Source organism: Pholis gunnellus, assembly GCF_910591455.1.
Source record: "Pholis gunnellus genome assembly, chromosome: 9".
Taxonomy (NCBI): Eukaryota; Metazoa; Chordata; class Actinopteri; order Perciformes; family Pholidae; genus Pholis; species Pholis gunnellus.
The window spans coordinates 12,617,333-12,638,757 of record NC_136535.1 but is presented as its reverse complement, the minus strand read 5'-3'; the positions used below and the strand labels follow the sequence as shown (position 1 = coordinate 12,638,757).

General features: G+C 40.3%; 3 protein-coding genes across 3 annotated transcripts; all 3 read left to right on the top strand.

Moving 5' to 3' along the window:
• Positions 1-6,071: 6,071 nt before the first annotated feature.
• LOC306700848 (extracellular calcium-sensing receptor-like) lies at positions 6,072-10,299 on the top strand (the record flags this gene model as incomplete). The annotated part of the gene is made up of 9 exons (XM_079165974.1): positions 6,072-6,214; positions 6,309-6,603; positions 6,866-6,952; positions 7,228-7,497; positions 7,791-8,006; positions 8,090-8,365; positions 8,784-9,011; positions 9,122-9,245; positions 9,386-10,299. Exons 2-9 carry the CDS (start codon positions 6,337-6,339, stop codon positions 10,297-10,299), a joined length of 2,382 nt encoding a protein of 793 aa, XP_079022100.1. The 5' UTR covers positions 6,072-6,214; positions 6,309-6,336.
• Positions 10,300-12,385: 2,086 nt separating this feature from the next.
• LOC306700847 (extracellular calcium-sensing receptor-like) lies at positions 12,386-17,012 on the top strand (the record flags this gene model as incomplete). Its single annotated transcript, XM_079165973.1, has 9 exons — positions 12,386-12,528; positions 12,623-12,917; positions 13,180-13,266; positions 13,524-13,793; positions 14,504-14,719; positions 14,803-15,078; positions 15,497-15,724; positions 15,835-15,958; positions 16,099-17,012. The coding sequence occupies exons 2-9, from the start codon at positions 12,651-12,653 to the stop codon at positions 17,010-17,012; spliced, it is 2,382 nt and encodes a 793-aa protein (XP_079022099.1). The 5' UTR covers positions 12,386-12,528; positions 12,623-12,650.
• A 533-nt stretch (positions 17,013-17,545) lies between these two features.
• LOC306701176 (extracellular calcium-sensing receptor-like) lies at positions 17,546-20,863 on the top strand (the record flags this gene model as incomplete). The annotated part of the gene is made up of 6 exons (XM_079166431.1): positions 17,546-17,563; positions 18,355-18,570; positions 18,654-18,929; positions 19,348-19,575; positions 19,686-19,809; positions 19,950-20,863. The coding sequence occupies 6 exons, from the start codon at positions 17,546-17,548 to the stop codon at positions 20,861-20,863; spliced, it is 1,776 nt and encodes a 591-aa protein (XP_079022557.1).
• Between the last annotated feature and the right edge of the window lie 562 nt (positions 20,864-21,425).

Sequence of the window (21,425 nt, the reverse complement as noted above, 5' to 3'; positions counted from 1 at the left end):
TATTGCATTTTTCAGTGCTTAAGTGCTTGCATGCATGCACACAACTGCCACCCAGACAAAATCAAATCTGTTAGTAGTTTTGGTAAGGGATTAACTGAGCAACTGAGCAACAACAAAACATCTATTGAGGTAACCTGTCTCTCATGCTGATGTGTGCATATCTGCTATCTACTGTACCGAATTCCTAAACTCAAGGATCCACCCAGGTATACTGTACTGTCATTTTATGGCACACTCTGCTACTACCACCTAGTGGACATTTTAGCTAGACTGAGCGAATATATGACAGTGAATTGGTTATGTTCACAGATGATATACAACTCTGTGGTTAGTTCAAATGGATGTGACTGATATAATGTAAAGCACACCTCATAACAGCATTCTAAAAGCATCCTAACATACAGTAACATGAATCATAATTGTAGCAAACGCATCAAAACTAACAAAAATCTAAGTTACTTGTATTTATAATGAAAATCATACAACACAACCATGTGCAGGGATTATTTAGTGCTTGACTGCTTGTGGTATCAACACTGGGGATGGACCTGAAAAAAGTCCTGAAATGTCCCACGTAAAAAATCCAATCAGGGAGTCAATGGGCGACCTTTCACACCAGTGCCTAACCAATCAGTAAGCAACATGTTTATAAGCCTTTGCTGTTTGTTGGAAGTCGTGAACCAGACATGTGCTACTCCTGGGATTTGCATCTGTGTGACCCTTTGAACAGAGGCTCCTGCACTTTACAGGACAGAGTGTCTGTCTCCTACCAGGAAGGATATTACAACTATGCTGTGCCAATAAATGGTGAGAACACAGTGCAGCTGTAAGAAACAGCACAGACACTGAACAGACTTTAGGTGGGCACAGACCCGGAGGCCCAAGAGATCAGGGAATCCCTAAACCAGAGCTTTAGTGATGAGCATATTTTAGTAGCTACAATTTTTCCCTGTCAATACTAATTCTGAAAAAGCTGAAGGAATAGCCTCTGCATTCATTTTGAAAAGGTCATGCAGAGCTGTAATAAAAGGTTTTCATGGATACTTGTTTTGTGGCTCAGTAGCTGTCACATGTTTTAAACCCTTAGATGTTTTAGATGTACACCTCCACCTCTGCAGTACAAGCACACACTCGGATCTCCACCAAGAAACATTTTACAGGTCATCTCTAAATGCAAGGTGGGCTCAACACAACTGTTATGCAATTATTTAAAAAAACAACAATATTTTTTTTATCAGAAACACAACTATTTATCATTATACTTGTTCAACAAACTGGTAAATACTGACAAAAATGCATTTTTGTTGTTGTTGTGCTAGTGCTTTTCTCACTATAATTGCGATTTGGAACTCAATATGTATTTGAAGTACTAAGGAAACTCTTTACCTGATTATCGTAATTATAGTGTCATGCCCTGCCCACTGCTCACTGTGCTCTGGTAGGTGATGTGAAAGATGACAAAATGTACACAGAGCATTTCATAAAACCTGCATACAAAATAAAGTAACCATACATTAAGATTAGAGACCGCAGGGAAGGTAAAGGAGCCGTTATGGGGGCACTTTATGACATATATTTTTTCTTTTGTGTCTATACCAGATCTTGCTTGTGTTTTCTTCTTTTTTCGTCTCTATGTCTTCCTCTCTTTCCTCATCTTGTAATTTACAGAGACAGTTTCATCTCAATGGGTTGCCCAAGACTGGCGATGTGGTTCTGGATGGACTGTTTGAGGTCCATTACACCTCTTTCTTCCCTGAATGGATATTCACTTCAGAGCCACGTCAGCCCACCTGCAAAGTGTAAGTTTCAAACACATACATCTTCAAGATATCCCTTCAAGACTCCCATCTGCTACCTAATGTGACGCTGGGATACAGTCTTCATGATGACTGTGGTGCACTTGTCATTGGATTCCGTGCAGCTTTGGTGCTGGCCAGTGGTCAAGAGGAGCAGTTTCTGCTTCAGGAGAACTGTTTAGGGACATCTCCAGTCCTAGGGATTGTGGGTAATTTTCAACTCAACATTTTCTATTGCCACCTCCACTGTGCTAGGTTTATTCAGATTGCCAACGGTGAGCTACATTTTATTATGTCCTTTCAAAGGGCTGTTTTAGAATATAATTAATGTCAAATATTGATAAATTGTTGAAATGGGTTAAATGCATGACATACTATACACTGCCTGTGCACATACTGTATGTTTCTTTTCAGGTGAGTTATTTTGCCCCATGTTCCTGTCTGAGTGATCATCAACGGTTTACCTCTTTGATGCTTTCCAGGTGAAACTATTAGCAAACATAGTACTTTGTATGTTTTACATGGATTAAAGCAAACAATGAAATACTTGTGGCATGATGAAATGCATGCTTTGTGCATAATTGCTGAAAATATATTGAGATGATAATGCTGAATATTCTCTATCCACTTAGGTGCATGCTATGATTCCGATTCTAAAACGCTTTGGCTGGACATGGGTTGGCCTTCTTGTCAATGATGATAATAATACATTTAATTTTTATAGTGCTTTAAAAGGTACTCAAAGACACCTTACATGGTAAAAACAGAAACAATAAAAGCAATTAAAATATAAACAAAATAGATGACATGACAGTAAGGAACAGCACAAACACATACATAACTAACTTCACAGGTTAAAAGCAGATTTGAATAGGTGAGTTTTAAGTGCAGTTTTTAAAGTGGCGAGTGGAGGAGAATATCTGAGGTAATGGAGGAGGGCGTTCCAGAGGGAGGGGGCAGCAATGGAGAAGGCCCCCCCTGGTCCGATGCTTGGACAGAGTAGGGGGGTAAGGAGGTTGGCATCGGCGAATCTTATAGGTTGCGGTTGGGAGCGTGTCGATGCAGGAGGTCCAACAGGTATGAAGGGGGCTAGGTTGTGAAGGGCTTTGTATGATGATGACTATGGACTCCATGCTGCCCATTCCTTCCAAACTAACTGGCTCAGTCCGGTGGAGGTTGTCTGGCCTACTCAGAGGTTTTTTCCCTGGGGCAAAGACCCATCAGAGCTTAGGAGGATTGTAGATGTAATGAAGAAATTAACAGCTTGTGTGGTCATGATGTTTGCACATGAGATCCACATTCATCAACTAATGGAGGAGGTTGGGTTCAATGTCATTTATTAATCTATGTTCATAAAAAAGTTTATATTTTTAATCTAACAAAAGTTGTTATCCCACCAGTTATTAACAGTTATTTTTTAGGTGTCTACATGTGTGTCCTCAGCGTGTACAAGGCTGTGTATGCCCTGGCTTATGCTCTTGATCACATGGTACGCTGTGTGCCAGGGAGAGGGCCTTTTTAGTGGGCACAGCTGTTCCAGTTTGCAAAGACTGGAGCCATGGCAGGAGGGGTATCAGTTTACACTCCACCTGTTTCCAAATACAGCTGTTACACCATGAGGTACAAACTTAACATAGTTTATCAGTGGCAATGGTGGGCCGTCAGGGCCAGCAAAGCCTTCTCTGCTGGCCTAAACAGAATCACAAAGTTATAGCTATTTTATAATTTAATAATTTTTCTTAAATACACTACATGTATTATAATTTATAAAATTATTTTCCCCATTATCTTATTTTCTCATTGCACAGCTACTGTCTTCCTCAGTTGCTCTGCTTCCAGTGCATCTTGTTTTAAGTAGAGCTTTTATCCAATCAGATTTTACCCCTATGTCTCTATAAAAGAGAGGCCCGAGGCCTGCAGACTCACAAATGAATCCCTTTGCAGCTTAAGTGAATGGGGACGATAGTGTTGATTGTCATAGTCTTCAACCAATCAGATTTTTAGTTTGACATGTTGGGCGTATTCTTTGACGTGCCAGAGCCTGCAAGTATGTCAGCATTAACGGGCAGCTCAGTTTTAAGGTGCAGCACTGCAGTAAGTGTGCTGTGATTGGTCAGTGGGCGAGCACGTGACTATTGTGAAATAAAACTTAAAATAGCCATCAGAGTCTTAGTCTGAGTAGTAAGAGCTCAAATTGAAAGATAAGGAAGAAATTATGACATTTTTTGTATTTTGCTTGGTGTAGATTTCTTTTTTTTTTTACCTAGCTTTGTTTTTTTTAACACTCAATGGCTGAAGGAGGAGGAGAAACAGATTTGTGAGTTGGGATTTAACCGTGGGATTAAACTCTTTGTCAACAAAGAAAGGAGGATGGAGTTTGTCTTTAAGTGAACAGCATTTTGTAAGTCAACTGCGTTATGTTTTTTTACATCTAATATCTGAATGGCCCTTGAGTGTGTAGCAGAATGTGTGTTCTGCTGCAGGTCTGCTGGATTGATTTATCATGCTTTGTTGTCATATGAATATATGTGACTTGTTCTTGTGAGTTTGTTGTTGTCATTGTGTTAATTATATAGATTTGGGCTATATGCATTGTCTGTTAATTACAAAGCATACCATCATGTGCGGGGTTATTGTTTCTTAAACTAGTTTAGCGTAGCCTCCCAGAAGTGCGGTGCCTCAGCTTGTTTTCTGGTTCTGGTTGTGTTCAAGGCCTCCAAGCCAGGAGGTAGAGCCAGTCTGAAGTGGTTTGGTGCTGTGCAGCAGAGAGGGACAGTTATAGTTCTTACTTCTATTCAGGCAGCAATCTGCACTGCTTGGATTATCGCTACTGCTTGGATTATCTCTGCCTTACCAGCTTCTAATAAAAACACTCAATACCACAACGACAAGATAATTTATGAGTGTGTAGTTGGGTCCACTGTCGGTTTTGCAGTGTTGCTGGGCTATACTCGCTATCCTCAGCTTACTGTTTGTATGTCTGGCAAGGAATCTTCCAGACAACTTCAATGAGGCCAAGCTCGTCATTTTCAGCATGTTGATCTTCTGTGTTGTGTGAGTGGCCTATTTGAACCCAAATGTTATATAATCTGTTGAGACCAGAGAGGAACACAAAGAAAGCAATCATGGGCTGCAGCATCACCAAGACATAAAGCAGCACTTATAACAGGCCTGCTGTCGTTAATTTACATTAATTTAAGATTGATCTGCTTGTAATTGATCTACATTGCAGCTGTTGTTTTAACACCAGAACTTTATTTATCCTACATGAAAGAAAAAAGTAGAAGGAAATTGAAAGGAATAAAGCTGTTTATAAAGAACTGAGTCGACCATCAGGATTGCCTCTTTGCTGGTTCTTTACTCTTTCCTGGGATTTGACAGAAACAAGTGTTCTACTGTATGACTCTCTGGGATAGTTGTAATACCGTCATGTTGACATAATATATGACATACTTTCATTCCACATGGCCTGGCACCAGTATTTTATTCACTTACCGTTTGATTCATCTTCACTCTTTCTGAGATATAGTCCAATCCCTAATTGCATGCTCCAAAGCCCATCATGCGCCTTAACACGTCCCATGAAGTGACCGCACTCCTAGTGGAATGTGTTTGCATGCCTCGTGGAGGCTGTAAACCATCACTAACAAAAGCCAGCACAATAGCGGTTAATTCTTAAAACACCTTGCAGGAATTACCCAAAATGCTGCACTGTTCATATACCTTCTTTTAGTTTTGTTTTCGCTGGGTTACTGTAATCAATATTACAGCATTTGGAACTTTATGTTTAGACCTTTTAAGTTGAATTGACCTCTACAGTGATAATAGTTGATGTAAGTAAAAATGATCTTATATTGCTTTGTTCTTGTTTATCTTTTACCTCCACTGTGCTTTCAGAGTTTACCCCTTGATGTGTATTTGAGGTAAAGAAAATCAATAAAAAAAAAATTAAAGATGAGCTCCAATAGCACAAAAAATATTGTGAACTCAAAAATGAAAGTGATGAACAGACAATACATCACATAATTGATGTTATCACAATGATATGAGTTTGTCCTGCCTCCCACATGACTGCCTGTGTCCTGATGGGTGGTGTGAAAGGGCATGACTCATACCTGCATATAAAAGTAAATAGTTGTTCGTAAAGCTCAGAAAGTGAGGAGGGCAGATATGAGGGCATTTCTGGACCCATTTTTGTTCTTGTATGTCTACCTGATCTTGATTTTGTTCTCTTCCTCCTTTTTCGTATCAGAGTCTTCCTCTCTTTTCTCATCTTGTAAATTAAGGAGACAATTTTATCTTAATGGGCTGCACAAGCCTGGTGATGTGGTTTTGGGTGGGCTGTTTAACGTCCACTACACCTCTGTCTTCCCTGAGCTGTCGTTCACCTCAGAACCAAATCAGCTCACCTGCCAAGGGTAAGTTTCACATTGATATAGTAGACAACATGCGTGGGTAATTATAAATAATGAATTGCTTTTTAGTGGTTAACCGTGACATTTTATGTATTAGCTTTTACACTGCAGGGTTCAGGTATGCCATGACCATGGCCTTCGCCATTGATGAGATCAACAAAAACTCCCATCTTCTACCTAATGTGACTCTGGGATATAGTCTTTATGACAACTGTGGCACACTTGTAATTGGATTCAGTGCTGCATTGTTGCTGGCTAGTGGTCAAGAGGAGCAGTTTCTGCTTCAGGAGAAATGTTTGGGGACCCCTCCAGTCCTGGGGATTGTGGGTGATTCCTTCTCAACATTTTCGATCGCCACCTCTGACGTGTTAGGTTTATTCAATTTGCCCATTGTAAGTTCACCTTCTTCAGTCTTGCTGTAGCTGAGCTTTTAATGTGCCATATTTGAATTTTTTTAGACATTTAGAATGATAGGACAGGAGATGTACATTAATTCTTAGCTCCAGCTTTTCCAATAAGCCTTTATTTGGTAAGAAGGGATAATCTTCATTCAGATTTGAAAAAGGGGAATCGTTAAATACGTGTCATTGTTTGCATGTTTCTGCTAATTTGCATGAGAAGCAAAACCTGCATACATACTATGTTTCTTTATAGGTGAGTTACTTTGCCACATGCTCCTGCCTGAGTGATAGGCGAAGGTTTCCAACCTTCTTCAGAACGATCCCAAGTGATGCTTTCCAGGTGAAACTCTGGCCTAGAAATAAAAAATGCAAAATATGTTTCAGATGAAGTGTATTGAGCTTTAAAACATATTCTGCCAATTTAAATGCCAATTTTGTATTGTAAAGTAAAGTGCTGTATTTTCTTTGTCCTTCGTTGAGGAAACTATGAATTTTGGAAAAAGAGTGTAATTCCATCAACTAGCTGTAATTTTATTGTGCAACATGAATGGGTATGTTTCCTCTGAATGGTCATTCAAAACCCTGCATTAATCCCCCCGCTCTCTGTTCATAAAGGTGCGTGCTATGATTAAGATTCTAAAACGCTTTGGCTGGACTTGGGCTGGTCTGCTGGTCAGTGATGATGACTATGGACTCCATGTTGCCCGAACCTTCCAATTAGACTTGGCTCAGTCTGGTGGAGGTTGTCTAGCTTACTCAGAGATTTTGCCCTGGGGTGAAGACCCTGCTGAACTAAAGAGGATTGTGCAAATAATGAAGAAATCAACAGCTCGCGTGGTCATTGTGTTTGCGCATCACATCCATATGATTCAACTCATGGAAGAGGTATCTTATCTTCTCAACCTGGTCTCACTCCCAACACGTCAAATACTTGGTCAGTGCCCCTCTGCACCTGATACTGATGCATGGAGGCAAACAGTGGAAACTGATATTCTGTCCCTGACACATCCAAAACTGATGCCAGAGGGGTACCTAAGGTTTCATAGTTTAAAGCTTAGAGCCAATGACCAATTATTTAACGAGGTGGGGGAGAGAACGTGTTCATCTCTTTTCTAATTCAGTCCTTAAAAGTATTTGTTGTATGAAAATAAATTAATTTGTTTAAATGAAATGCACAGGTGGTGAGGGAGAATGTGACAGGCCTTCAGTGGATGGCCAGTGAAGCCTGGTCAGCAGCTGCTGTGCTCCAGACCCCACGCCTTATGCCATACTTGAGTGGCACACTGGGCATCGCCATCCGCCGAGGAGAAATACCAGGCCTCAGGGATTTTCTATTAAGAATACGTCCTGACATACATATAAGTAGTAGTAGTAATAATTATGGACATAGCATGGTAAGATTGTAACCTTACAATCAAATCTGTAATTACAACAATAATGTAATTTCTGTTAAGACTTTGTTTTAAATACATTTCAGGTCATGCAGTTTTGGGAATACACATTTCAGTGTAGATTTGCACCACCTCCAGCAGGTTGGATGGAGGCTGGTGGAGAACTATGCACTGGACAGGAAGATCTAGAGAGTGGGGGGGCTGAGTTGTTGGATGTTTCTGATCTCAGGCCTGAGTACAATATTTACAAGGCGGTGTATGCCCTGGCGTATGCTCTTGATGACATGCTGCAGTGCAAGCCAGGGAGAGGTCCTTTCAGCGGATACAGCTGTGCCACTTTGCAAACATTGGAGCCATGGCAGGTGTGATATCAGTTTACACTCAAGCTGTTTAGTCTTTGAAAACAGACGCTGTATTTTTTATTGTATATGCTGAGGTTTAACTGAAATATATTGTGTGGAAAAAATACATTATTAACTATGCCATTGGCAGGCCAGTTTGACCCTTCTAATTGTCCTCCTCCTTTGAGCAGAAGACAAAATGTTCCTAGAAGTTGCAAGACAAGATACAATTCCCTTTATTTCTTCTGTCAAACATACTTAATCAATGGCAAGAGTGGTTGATCAAATTTAGAGAGCTTATATTGCACTATATTTAAAAGCTTGCATGACTAAATCCACAATCTATCACACAGAGCATCTGAAATCATATGCACAATTAACAACAGTATATTTTTATTTGAGTCTCCCCTTCTTTGTTTGAATTGCACCCCATTTATAGCTTATGCATTACCTGGAAAAGGTCAACTTCACCACATCATTTGGTGACCAAGTTTCCTTTGATGAGAACGGTGATGCCTTACCAATATATGATGTGATGAACTGGCTGTGGCTCCCTGATGGAAGAACTAAAGTTCAGAGTGTGGGGCTTGTTAAGCAGTTGGCCTCCAAAGATGAAGAACTCACACTTGATGATGACAAAATCTTCTGGAACTTTGACTCCAAACAGGTTACACCTTTTTATTGTACCTTTTTACTTAACCGTAGTACTGTATGACACACAATAACAGAATCAAACAGTGTAGAATAACTGTGATAAAACTCTTACAATCCTATCAGTCACCCCTGTCGGTGTGCAGTGAGAGCTGTCTTCCAGGTACCCGCATGGTCAGAAAAAAGGGGCAGCCTTTTTGCTGTTTCGACTGCGTACCATGCTCTGAGGGAAAGATCAGCAATGACACAGGCTGGTATCATTATAAAAACATATGTTAAATTATTGAAAATGAATTTGCCCTTTTTGCCCAGGTGATGCACATCCAACATCAGTGTTTACAGGTGGGAGAGACAATGTCCTTGATGCTCTGTTCCCGTGTTTTCATACAGACTCCATGGAGTGCACCAGTTGTCCAGAGGACTTCTGGTCCAATTCCCAGCGTGACCACTGTGTTCTTAAGAAAGCAGAGTTCCTCTCCTACCATGAGCCTCTGGGAATCTGTCTGACAACGACCTCATTGTTGGGAACATTTATCTGTGCTGTTGTCCTGGGAATCTTCACCTATCATCGCAGTACACCCGTGGTACGCGCCAACAATTCAGAACTAAGTTTCCTCCTCTTGGTGTCACTTAAATTATGTTTCCTGTGTTCACTGCTGTTTATCGGCCGGCCCAGGCTGTGGACATGCCAACTGAGACATGCAGCATTTGGGATCAGCTTTGTGCTTTGTGTCTCATGTATTCTGGTAAAGACCATGGTGGTTCTGGCTGTGTTCAAGGCCTCCAAGCCAGGAGGTGGAACCAGTCTAAAGTGGTTTGGTGCAGTGCAGCAGAGAGGGACAGTTATAGTTCTTACTTCTATTCAGGCAGCAATCTGCACTGCTTGGATTGTCTCTGCCTCACCAGCTCCCCATAAAAACACTCAATACCACAACAACAAGATAGTTTATGAGTGTGTAGTTGGGTCCACCGTTGGTTTTGCAGTGTTACTGGGCTATATTGGCTTACTGGCTGTCCTCAGCTTCCTGTTAGCCTTTCTGGCAAGAAATCTTCCAGACAACTTCAATGAGGCCAAGCTCATCACTTTCAGCATGCTGATCTTCTGTGCTGTGTGGGTGGCCTTTGTCCCTGCTTATGTCAACTCTCCAGGCAAATATGCAGATGCAGTGGAGGTTTTTGCCATCCTGGCCTCCAGTTTTGGTCTCTTGTTAGCACTATTTGGTCCCAAATGTTATATAATCCTGCTGAGACCAGAGAGGAACACAAAGAAAGCAATCATGGGGCGAGGTGAATGTATCAAATAATCCTATCCACTCTGTATTTTGCATTCAACAAACACAACTAGAAGCAATACATAATTAATAAACACGAAAAAAAATGGAATCTTACATTATAGTTGTCGTTTTTGTATGATCTTTTTTTTACAGTGCCTGGTCTAGTCTTATATCAGTTAATTGACAAAAACTGAAATAACTACATATCCATTCCCTCCTCGCACTTTAATTAGCAAAAACTGATACATTCAACGAATTACTATCAAAAATCCAATTAAAAAGGCTGTTGGGAAATTGGATGTTCGTGTGTATAGATGCAGCAGTGTGAAATGTATTATTCATCATTAAAAAATAACATAATCCTGGATCAATCAAATCATCAATTGCAGTACCACCTTCATTTTCTATATGCTGTCCTGCCCATGTGAAAAACTCTAGAGGAAAAAACAGAAGACTGTTGAAACTGAATTTTTGACAGACAAGCCGCTATCAGTTCTGGTAATAACGACTTTGCAATGGCCAACTATTATTCGATATTCTAATTAAGCCAGCATGGAAAATAAGATCTGATTGAAAGACTCATTTCAAGTACCATTATTGTAATTACACATACTGTAAATTTTCATTATGCCAGAGGCTATCAATGTTTCCTTATTGTTTTCCAAAATGAATCACAACATATGTTCTCCTCGGACCGATTTCACAAGAGTTTAATTCCACCAGTAATTTTGTGAGAGTGAAAATTTTCTTTTTGTTTTTTCTGAAATGCCACCTAAATAAGATAGCAATCATGGGCTGCAGCATCACCAAGACATAAAGCAGCACTTATAACAGGCCTACTGTCGTTAATTTACATTAATTTAAGATTGATCTGCTTGTAATTGATCTACATTGCAGCTGTTGTTTTAACACCAGAACTTTATTTATCCTACATGAAAGGAAAAAGTAGAAGGAAATTGAAAGGAATAAAGCTGTTTATAAAGAACTGAGTCGACCATCAGGATTGCCTCTTTGCTGGTTCTTTACTCTTTCCTGGGATTTAACAGAAACAAGTGTTCTACTGTATGACTCTCTGGGATAGTTGTAATACCATCATGTTGACATAATATATGACATACTTTCATTCCACATGGCCTGGCACCAGTATTTTATTCACTTACCGTTTGATTCATCTTCACTCTTTCTGAGATATAGTCCAATCCCTAATTGCATGCTCCAAAGCCCATCATGCGTCAACCCAAAAAGGCAAACACCATGAACCCTCTTCATGGGCTTGTACATGACTATGAAGAACCCACACTAAAGACTGAATACTAATAAAGGCGCCAGCACATCCTGCGTCTAAAAACAAATACTTGTGTTGGGGTGCCCAACTTGCTGTGATGCAAATTAAATTTACAGAAATGCGCCTTAACACGTCCCATGAAGTGACCGCACTCCTAGTGGAATGTGTTTGCATGCCTCGTGGAGGCTGTAAACCATCACTAACAAAAGCCAGCACAATAGCGGTTAATTCTTAAAACACCTTGCAGGAATTACCCAAAATGCTGCACTGTTCATATACCTTCTTTTAGTTTTTTTTTCACTGGGTTACTGTAATCAATATTACAGCATTTGGAACTTTATGTTTAGACCTTTTAAGTTGAATTGACCTCTACAGTGATAATAGTTGATGTAAGTAAAAATGATCTTATATTGCTTTGTTCTTGTTTATCTTTTACCTCCACTGTGCTTTCAGAGTTTACCCCTTGATGTGTAATTGAGGTAAAGAAAATCAATAAAAAAAAAATTAAAGATGAGCTCCAATAGCACGAAAAATATTAAGAACTCAAAAACTAAAGTGATAAACAGACAATACATCACATAATTGATGTTATCACGATGATATGAGTTTGTCCTGCCTCCCACATGACTGCCTGTGTCCTGATGGGTGGTGTGAAAGGGGATGACTCATACCTGCATATAAAAGTAAATAATTGTTCGTAAAGCTCAGAAAGTGAGGAGGGCAGATATGAAGGCATTTCTGGACCCATTTTTGTTCTTGTATGTCTACCTGATCTTGATTTTGTTGTCTTCCTCCTTTTTCGTATCAGAGTCTTCCTCTCTTTTCTCATCTTGTAAATTAAGGAGACAATTTTATCTTAATGGGCTGCACAAGCCTGGTGATGTGATTTTGGGTGGGCTGTTTAAGGTCCACTACACCTCTGTCTTCCCTGAGCTGTCGTTTACCTCAGAACCAAATCAGCTCACCTGCCAAGGGTAAGTTTCACATTGATATAGTAGACAACATGCGTGGGTAATTATAAATAATGAATTGCTTTTTAGTGGTTAACCGTGACATTTTATGTATTAGCTTTGACACTGCAGGGTTCAGGCATGCCATGACCATGGCCTTCACCATTGATGAGATCAACAAAAACTCCCATCTTCTACCTAATGTGACTCTGGGATATAGTCTTTATGACAACTGTGCCACACTTGTAATTGGATTCAGCGCTGCATTGTTGCTGGCTAGTGGTCAAGAGGAGCAGTTTCTGCTTCAGGAGAAATGTTTGGGGACCCCTCCAGTCCTGGGGATTGTGGGTGATTCCTTCTCAACATTTTCGATCGCCACCTCTGACGTGATAGGTTTATTCAATTTGCCCATTGTAAGTTCACCTTCTTCAGTCTTGCTGTAGCTGAGCTTTTGATGTGCCATATTTGAATGTTTTTAGACATTTAGAATGATAGGACAGGAGATGTACATTAATTCTTAGCTCCAGCTTTTCCAATAAGCCTTTATTTGGTAAGAAGGGATAATCTTCATTCAGATTTGAAAAAGGGGAATCGTTAAATACGTGTCATTGTTTGCATGTTTCTGCTAATTTGCATAAGAAGTAAAACCTGCATACATACTATGTTTCTTTATAGGTGAGTTACTTTGCCACATGCTCCTGCCTGAGTGATAGGCGAAGGTTTCCAACCTTCTTCAGAACGATCCCAAGTGATGCTTTCCAGGTGAAACTCTGGCCTAGAAATAAAAAATGCAAAATATGTTTCAGATGAAGTGTATTGAGCTTTAAAACATATTCTGCCAATTTAAATGCCAATTTTATATTGTAAAGTAAAGTGCTGTATTTTCTTTGTCCTTCGTTGAGGAAACTATGAATTTTGGAAAAAGAGTGTAATTCGATCAACTAGCTGTAATTTTATTGTGCAACATGAATGGGTCATTCAAAACCCTGCATTAATCCCCCCGCTCTCTGTTCATAAAGGTGCGTGCTATGATTAAGATTCTAAAACGCTTTGGCTGGACTTGGGCTGGTCTGCTGGTCAGTGATGATGACTATGGACTCCATGTTGCCCGAACCTTCCAATTAGACTTGGCTCAGTCTGGTGGAGGTTGTCTAGCTTACTCAGAGATTTTGCCCTGGGGTGAAGACCCTGCTGAACTAAAGAGGATTGTGCAAATAATGAAGAAATCAACAGCTCGCGTGGTCATTGTGTTTGCGCATGAGATCCATATGATTCAACTCATGGAAGAGGTATCTTATCTTCTCAACCTGGTCTCACTCCCAACACGTCAAATACATGGTCAGTGCCCCTCTGCACCTGATACTGATGCATGGAGGCAACCTTTAGCTTCTGTATGCCATGAACCAAGCTCTCAACTAACTCTAATGTAAACCGATACGCTTCAATATTAGATGCTCAAAGCAACTGATGTAGTATAAAGTGAGTGATAGTCCACTGGGTCAAACAAATACAGAACCTTTACCAAGGAGACCACTGACTGTATCCTGTGTGAAACAAAAAGTCAACGTTGACTTATTGTTTCACGTCAGTCCGGTGACCCAAGTGAGTGAGTCAAGTAACTCATCGGGCACTCGCTAGTCACATGAGTTGTTAATCACTTGGTAGTCACGAGTTGTTAGTCAGTCAAGATAATTTCAACCACAAACTTTTCCTAACCCAACTAAGTGGTTTTGTTGCCTAAACCTACCTTTCTGTTAAGACGTAAGTTTTTTTTAAAAAGACACTTTTTCATGTACAGAGTGGAAACTGATATTCTGTCCCTGACACATCCAAAACTGATGCCAGAGGGGTACCTAAGGTTTCATAGTTTAAAGCTTAGAGCCAATGACCAATTATTTAACGAGGTGGGGGAGAGAATGTGTTCATCTCTTTTCTAATTCAGTCCTTAAAAGTATTTGTTGTATGAAAATAAATTAATTTGTTTAAATGAAATGCACAGGTGGTGAGGGAGAATGTGACAGGCCTTCAGTGGATGGCCAGTGAAGCCTGGTCAGCAGCTGCTGTGCTCCAGACCCCACGCCTTATGCCATACTTGAGTGGCACACTGGGCATCGCCATCCGCCGAGGAGAAATACCAGGCCTCAGGGATTTTCTATTAAGAATACGTCCTGACATACATATAAGTAGTAGTAGTAATAATTATGGACATAGCATGGTAAGATTGTAACCTTACAATCAAATCTGTAATTACAACAATAATGTAATTTCTGTTAAGACTTTGTTTTAAATACATTTCAGGTCATGCAGTTTTGGGAATACACATTTCAGTGTAGATTTGCACCACCTCCAGCAGGTTGGATGGAGGCTGGTGGAGAACTATGCACTGGACAGGAAGATCTAGAGAATGTGGAGACTGAGTTCTTGGACATTTCAAACCTTAGGCCAGAGTACAACGTGTACAAGGCGGTGTATGCCCTGGCGTATGCTCTTGATGACATGCTGCAGTGCAAGCCAGGGAGAGGTCCTTTCAGCGGACACAGCTGTGCCACTTTGCAAACATTGGAGCCATGGCAGGTGTGATATCAGTTTACACTCAAGCTGTTTAGTCTTTGAAAACAGACACTGTATTTGTTATTGTATATGCTGAGGTTTAACTGAAATATATTGTGTGGAAAAAATACATTATTAACTATGCCATTGGCAGGCCAGTTTGACCCTTCTAATTGTCCTCCTCCTTTGAGCAGAAGACAAAATGTTCCTAGAAGTTGCAAGACAAGATACAATTCCCTTTATTTCTTCTGTCAAACATACTTAATCAATGGCAAGAGTGGTTGATCAAATTTAGAGAGCTTATATTGCACTATATTTAAAAGCTTGCATGACTAAATCCACAATCTATCACACAGAGCATCTGAAATCATATGCACAATTAACAACAGTATATTTTTATTTGAGTCTCCCCTTCTTTGTTTGAATTGTACCCCATTTATAGCTTATGCATTACCTGGAAAAGGTCAACTTCACCACATCATTTGGTGACCAAGTTTCCTTTGATGAGAACGGTGATGCCTTACCAATATATGATGTGATGAACTGGCTGTGGCTCCCTGATGGAAGAACTAAAGTTCAGAGTGTGGGGCTTGTTAAGAAGTTGGCCTCCAAAGATGAAGAACTCACACTTGATGATGACAAAATCTTCTGGAACTTTGACTCCAAACAGGTTACACCTTTTTATTGTACCTTTTTACTTAACCGTAGTACTGTATGACACACAATAACAGAATCAAACAGTGTAGAATAACTGTGATAAAACTCTTACAATCCTATCAGTCACCCCTGTCGGTGTGCAGTGAGAGCTGTCTTCCAGGTACCCGCATGGTCAGAAAAAAGGGGCAGCCTTTTTGCTGTTTCGACTGCGTACCATGCTCTGAGGGAAAGATCAGCAATGACACAGGCTGGTATCATTATAAAAACATATGTTAAATTATTGAAAATAAATTTGCCCTTTTTGCCCAGGTGATGCACATCCAACATCAGTGTTTACAGGTGGGAGAGACAATGTCCTCGATGCTCTGTTCCCGTGTTTTCATACAGACTCCATGGAGTGCACCAGTTGTCCAGAGGACTTCTGGTCCAATTCCCAGCGTGACCACTGTGTTCTTAAGAAAGCAGAGTTCCTCTCCTACCATGAGTCTCTGGGAATCTGTCTGACAACGACCTCATTGTTGGGAACATTTATCTGTGCTGTTGTCCTGGGAATCTTCACCTATCATCGCAGTACACCCGTGGTACGCGCCAACAATTCAGAACTAAGTTTCCTCCTCTTGGTGTCACTTAAATTATGTTTCCTGTGTTCACTGCTGTTTATCGGCCGGCCCAGGCTGTGGACATGCCAACTGAGACATGCAGCATTTGGGATCAGCTTTGTGCTTTGTGTCTCATGTATTCTGGTAAAGACCATGGTGGTTCTGGCTGTGTTCAAGGCCTCCAAGCCAGGAGGTGGAACCAGTCTAAAGTGGTTTGGTGCTGTGCAGCAGAGAGGGACAGTAATAGTTCTCACTTCTATTCAGGCAGCAATCTGCACTGCTTGGATTGTCTCTGCCTCACCAGCTCCCCATAAAAACACTCAATACCACAACAACAAGATAGTTTATGAGTGTGTAGTTGGGTCCACCGTTGGTTTTGCAGTGTTACTGGGCTATATTGGCTTACTGGCTGTCCTCAGCTTCCTGTTAGCCTTTCTGGCAAGAAATCTTCCAGACAACTTCAATGAGGCCAAGCTCATCACTTTCAGCATGCTGATCTTCTGTGCTGTGTGGGTGGCCTTTGTCCCTGCTTATGTCAACTCTCCAGGCAAATATGCAGATGCAGTGGAGGTTTTTGCTATCCTGGCATCTAGTTTTGGTCTCTTGTTAGCACTATTTGGTCCCAAATGTTATATAATCCTGCTGAGACCAGAGAGGAACACAAAGAAAGCAATCATGGGGCGAGGTGAATGTATCAAATAATCCTATCCACTCTGTATTTTGCATTCAACAAACACAACTAGAAGCAATACATAATTAATAAATACGAAAAAAAAATGGAATCTTACATTATAGTTGTCGTTTTTGTATGATCTTTTTTTTACAGTGCCTGGTCTAGTCTTATATCAGTTAATTGACAAAAACTGAAATAACTACATATCCATTCCCTCCTCGCACTTTAATTAGCAAAAACTGATACATTCAACGAATTACTATCAAAAATCCAATTAAAAAGGCTGTTGGGAAATTGGATGTTCGTGTGTATAGATACAGCAGTGTGAAATGTATTATTCATCATTAAAAAATAACATAATCCTGGATCAATCAAATCATCAATTGAGACAGTTGAAACTGAATTTTTGACAGACAAGCCGCTATCAGTTCTGGTAATAACGACTTTGCAATGGCCAACTATTATTCGATATTCTAATTAAGCCAGCATGGAAAATAAGATCTGATTGAAAGACTCATTTCAAGTACCATTATTGTAATTACGCATACTGTAAATTTTCATTATGCCAGAGGCTATCAAAGTTTCCTTATTGTTTTCCAAAATGAATCACAACATATGTTCTCCTCGGACCGATTTCACAAGAGTTTAATTCCACCAGTCATTTTGTGAGAGTGAAAATTTTCTTTTTGTTTTTTCTGAAATGCCACCTAAATAAGATAGCAATCATGGGCTGCAGCATCACCAAGACATAAAGCAGCACTTATAACAGGCCTACTGTCGTTAATTTACATTAATTTAAGATTGATCTGCTTGTAATTGATCTACATTGCAGCTGTTGTTTTAACACCAGAACTTTCTTTATCCTACATGAAAGGAAAAAGTAGAAGGAAATTGAAAGGAATAAAGCTGTTTATAAAGAACTGAAACAAAAAGTCAACGTTGACTTATTGTTTCACGTCAGTCCGGTCACCCAAGTGAGTGAGTCAAGTAACTCATCGGGCACTCGCTAGTCACATGAGTTGTTAATCACTTGGTAGTCACGAGTTGTTAGTCAGTCAAGATAATTTCAACCACAAACTTTTCCTAACCCAACTAAGTGGTTTTGTTGCCTAAACCTACCTTTCTGTTAAGACGTAAGTTTTTTTTAAAAAGACACTTTTTCATGTACAGAGTGGAAACTGATATTCTGTCCCTGACACATCCAAAACTGATGCCAGAGGGGTACCTAAGGTTTCATAGTTTAAAGCTTAGAGCCAATGACCAATTATTTAACGAGGTGGGGGAGAGAATGTGTTCATCTCTTTTCTAATTCAGTCCTTAAAAGTATTTGTTGTATGAAAATAAATTAATTTGATTAAATGAAATGCACAGGTGGTGAGGGAGAATGTGACAGGCCTTCAGTGGATGGCCAGTGAAGCCTGGTCAGCAGCTGCTGTGCTCCAGACCCCACGCCTTATGCCATACTTGAGTGGCACACTGGGCATCGCCATCCGCCGAGGAAAAATACCAGGCCTCAGGGATTTTCTATTGAGAATACGTCCTGACATACATATAAGTAGTAGTAGTAATAATTATGGACATAGCATGGTAAGATTGTAACCTTACAATCAAATCTGTAATTACAACAATAATGTAATTTCAGTTAAGACTTTGTTTTAAATACATTTCAGGTCATGCAGTTTTGGGAATACACATTTCAGTGTAGATTTGCACCACCTCCAGCAGGTTGGATGGAGGCTGGTGGAGAACTATGCACTGGACAGGAAGATCTAGAGAATGTGGAGACTGAGTTCTTGGATATTTCAAACCTTAGGCCAGAGTACAACGTGTACAAGGCGGTGTATGCCCTGGCGTATGCTCTTGATGACATGCTGCAGTGCAAGCCAGGGAGAGGTCCTTTCAGCGGACACAGCTGTGCCACTTTGCAAACATTGGAGCCATGGCAGGTGTGATATCAGTTTACACTCAAGCTGTTTAGCCTTTGAAAACAGATGCTGTATTTGTTATTGTATATGCTGAGGTTTAACTGAAATATATTGTGTGGAAAAAATACATTATTAACTATGCCATTGGCAGGCCAGTTTGACCCTTCTAATTGTCCTCCTCCTTTGAGCAGAAGACAAAATGTTCCTAGAAGTTGCAAGACAAGATACAATTCCCTTTATTTCTTCTGTCAAACATACTTAATCAATGGCAAGAGTGGTTGATCAAATTTAGAGAGCTTATATTGCACTATATTTAAAAGCTTGCATGACTAAATCCACAATCTATCACACAGAGCACCTGAAATTATATGCACAATTAACAACAGTATATTTTTATTTTAGTCTCCCCTTCTTTATTTGAATTGTACCCCATTTATAGCTTATGCATTACCTGGAAAAGGTCAACTTCACCACATCATTTGGTGATCAAGTTTCCTTTGATGAGAACGGTGATGCCTTACCAATATATGATGTGATGAACTGGCTGTGGCTCCCTGATGGAAGAACTAAAGTTCAGAGTGTGGGGCTTGTTAAGCAGTTGGCCTCCAAAGATGAAGAACTCACACTTGATGATGACAAAATCTTCTGGAACTTTGACTCCAAACAGGTTACACCTTTTTATTGTACCTTTTTACTTAACCGTAGTACTGTATGACACACAATAACAGAATCAAACAGTGTAGAATAACTGTGATAAAACTCTTACAATCCTATCAGTCACCCCTGTCGGTGTGCAGTGAGAGCTGTCTTCCAGGTACCCGCATGGTCAGAAAAAAGGGGCAGCCTTTTTGCTGTTTCGACTGCGTACCATGCTCTGAGGGAAAGATCAGCAATGACACAGGCTGGTATCATTATAAAAACATATGTTAAATTATTGAAAATGAATTTGCCCTTTTTGCCCAAGTGATGCACATCCAACATCAGTGTTTACAGGTGGGAGAGACAATGTCCTTGATGCTCTGTTCCCGTGTTTTCATACAGACTCCATGGAGTGCACCAGTTGTCCAGAGGACTTCTGGTCCAATTCCCAGCGTGACCACTGTGTTCTTAAGAAAGCAGAGTTCCTCTCCTACCATGAGCCTCTGGGAATCTGTCTGACAACGACCTCATTGTTGGGAACATTTATCTGTGCTGTTGTCCTGGGAATCTTCACCTATCATCGCAGTACACCCGTGGTACGCGCCAACAATTCAGAACTAAGTTTCCTCCTCTTGGTGTCACTTAAATTATGTTTCCTGTGTTCACTGCTGTTTATCGGCCGGCCCAGGCTGTGGACATGCCAACTGAGACATGCAGCATTTGGGATCAGCTTTGTGCTTTGTGTCTCATGTATTCTGGTAAAGACCATGGTGGTTCTGGCTGTGTTCAAGGCCTCCAAGCCAGGAGGTGGAACCAGTCTAAAGTGGTTTGGTGCTGTGCAGCAGAGAGGGACAGTTATAGTTCTTACTTCTATGCAGGCAGCAATCTGCACTGCTTGGATTGTCTCTGCCTCACCAGCTCCCCATAAAAACACTCAATACCACAACAACAAGATAGTTTATGAGTGTGTAGTTGGGTCCACCGTTGGTTTTGCAGTGTTACTGGGCTATATTGGCTTACTGGCTGTCCTCAGCTTCCTGTTAGCCTTTCTGGCAAGAAATCTTCCAGACAACTTCAATGAGGCCAAGCTCATCACTTTCAGCATGCTGATCTTCTGTGCTGTGTGGGTGGCCTTTGTCCCTGCTTATGTCAACTCTCCAGGCAAATATGCAGATGCAGTGGAGGTTTTTGCCATCCTGGCCTCCAGTTTTGGTCTCTTGTTAGCACTATTTGGTCCAAAATGTTATATAATCCTGCTGAGACCGGAGAGGAACACAAAGAAAGCAATCATGGGGCGAGGTGAATGTATCAAATAATCCTATCCGCTCTGTATTTTGCATTCAACAAACACAACTAGAAGCAATACATAATTAATAAATACGAAAAAAAATGGAATCTTACATTATAGTTGTCGTTTTTGTATGATCTTTTTTTTACAGTGCCTGGTCTAGTCTTATATCAGTTAATTGACAAAAACTGAAATAACTACATATCCATTCCCTCCTCGCACTTTAATTAGCAAAAACGGATACATTCAATGAATTACTATCAAAAATCCAATTAAAAAGGCTGTTGGGAAATTGGATGTTTGTGTGTATAGATGCAGCAGTGTGAAATGTATTATTCATCATTAAAAAATAACATAATCCTGGATCAATCAAATCATCAATTGCAGTACCACCTTCATTTTCTATATGCTGTCCTGCCCATGTGAAAAACTCTAGAGGAAAAAACAGAAGACAGTTGAAACTGAATTTTTGACAGACAAGCCGCTATCAGTTCTGGTAATAACGACTTTGCAATGGCCAACTATTATTCGATATTCTAATTAAGCCAGCATGGAAAATAAGATCTGATTGAAAGACTCATTTCAAGTAC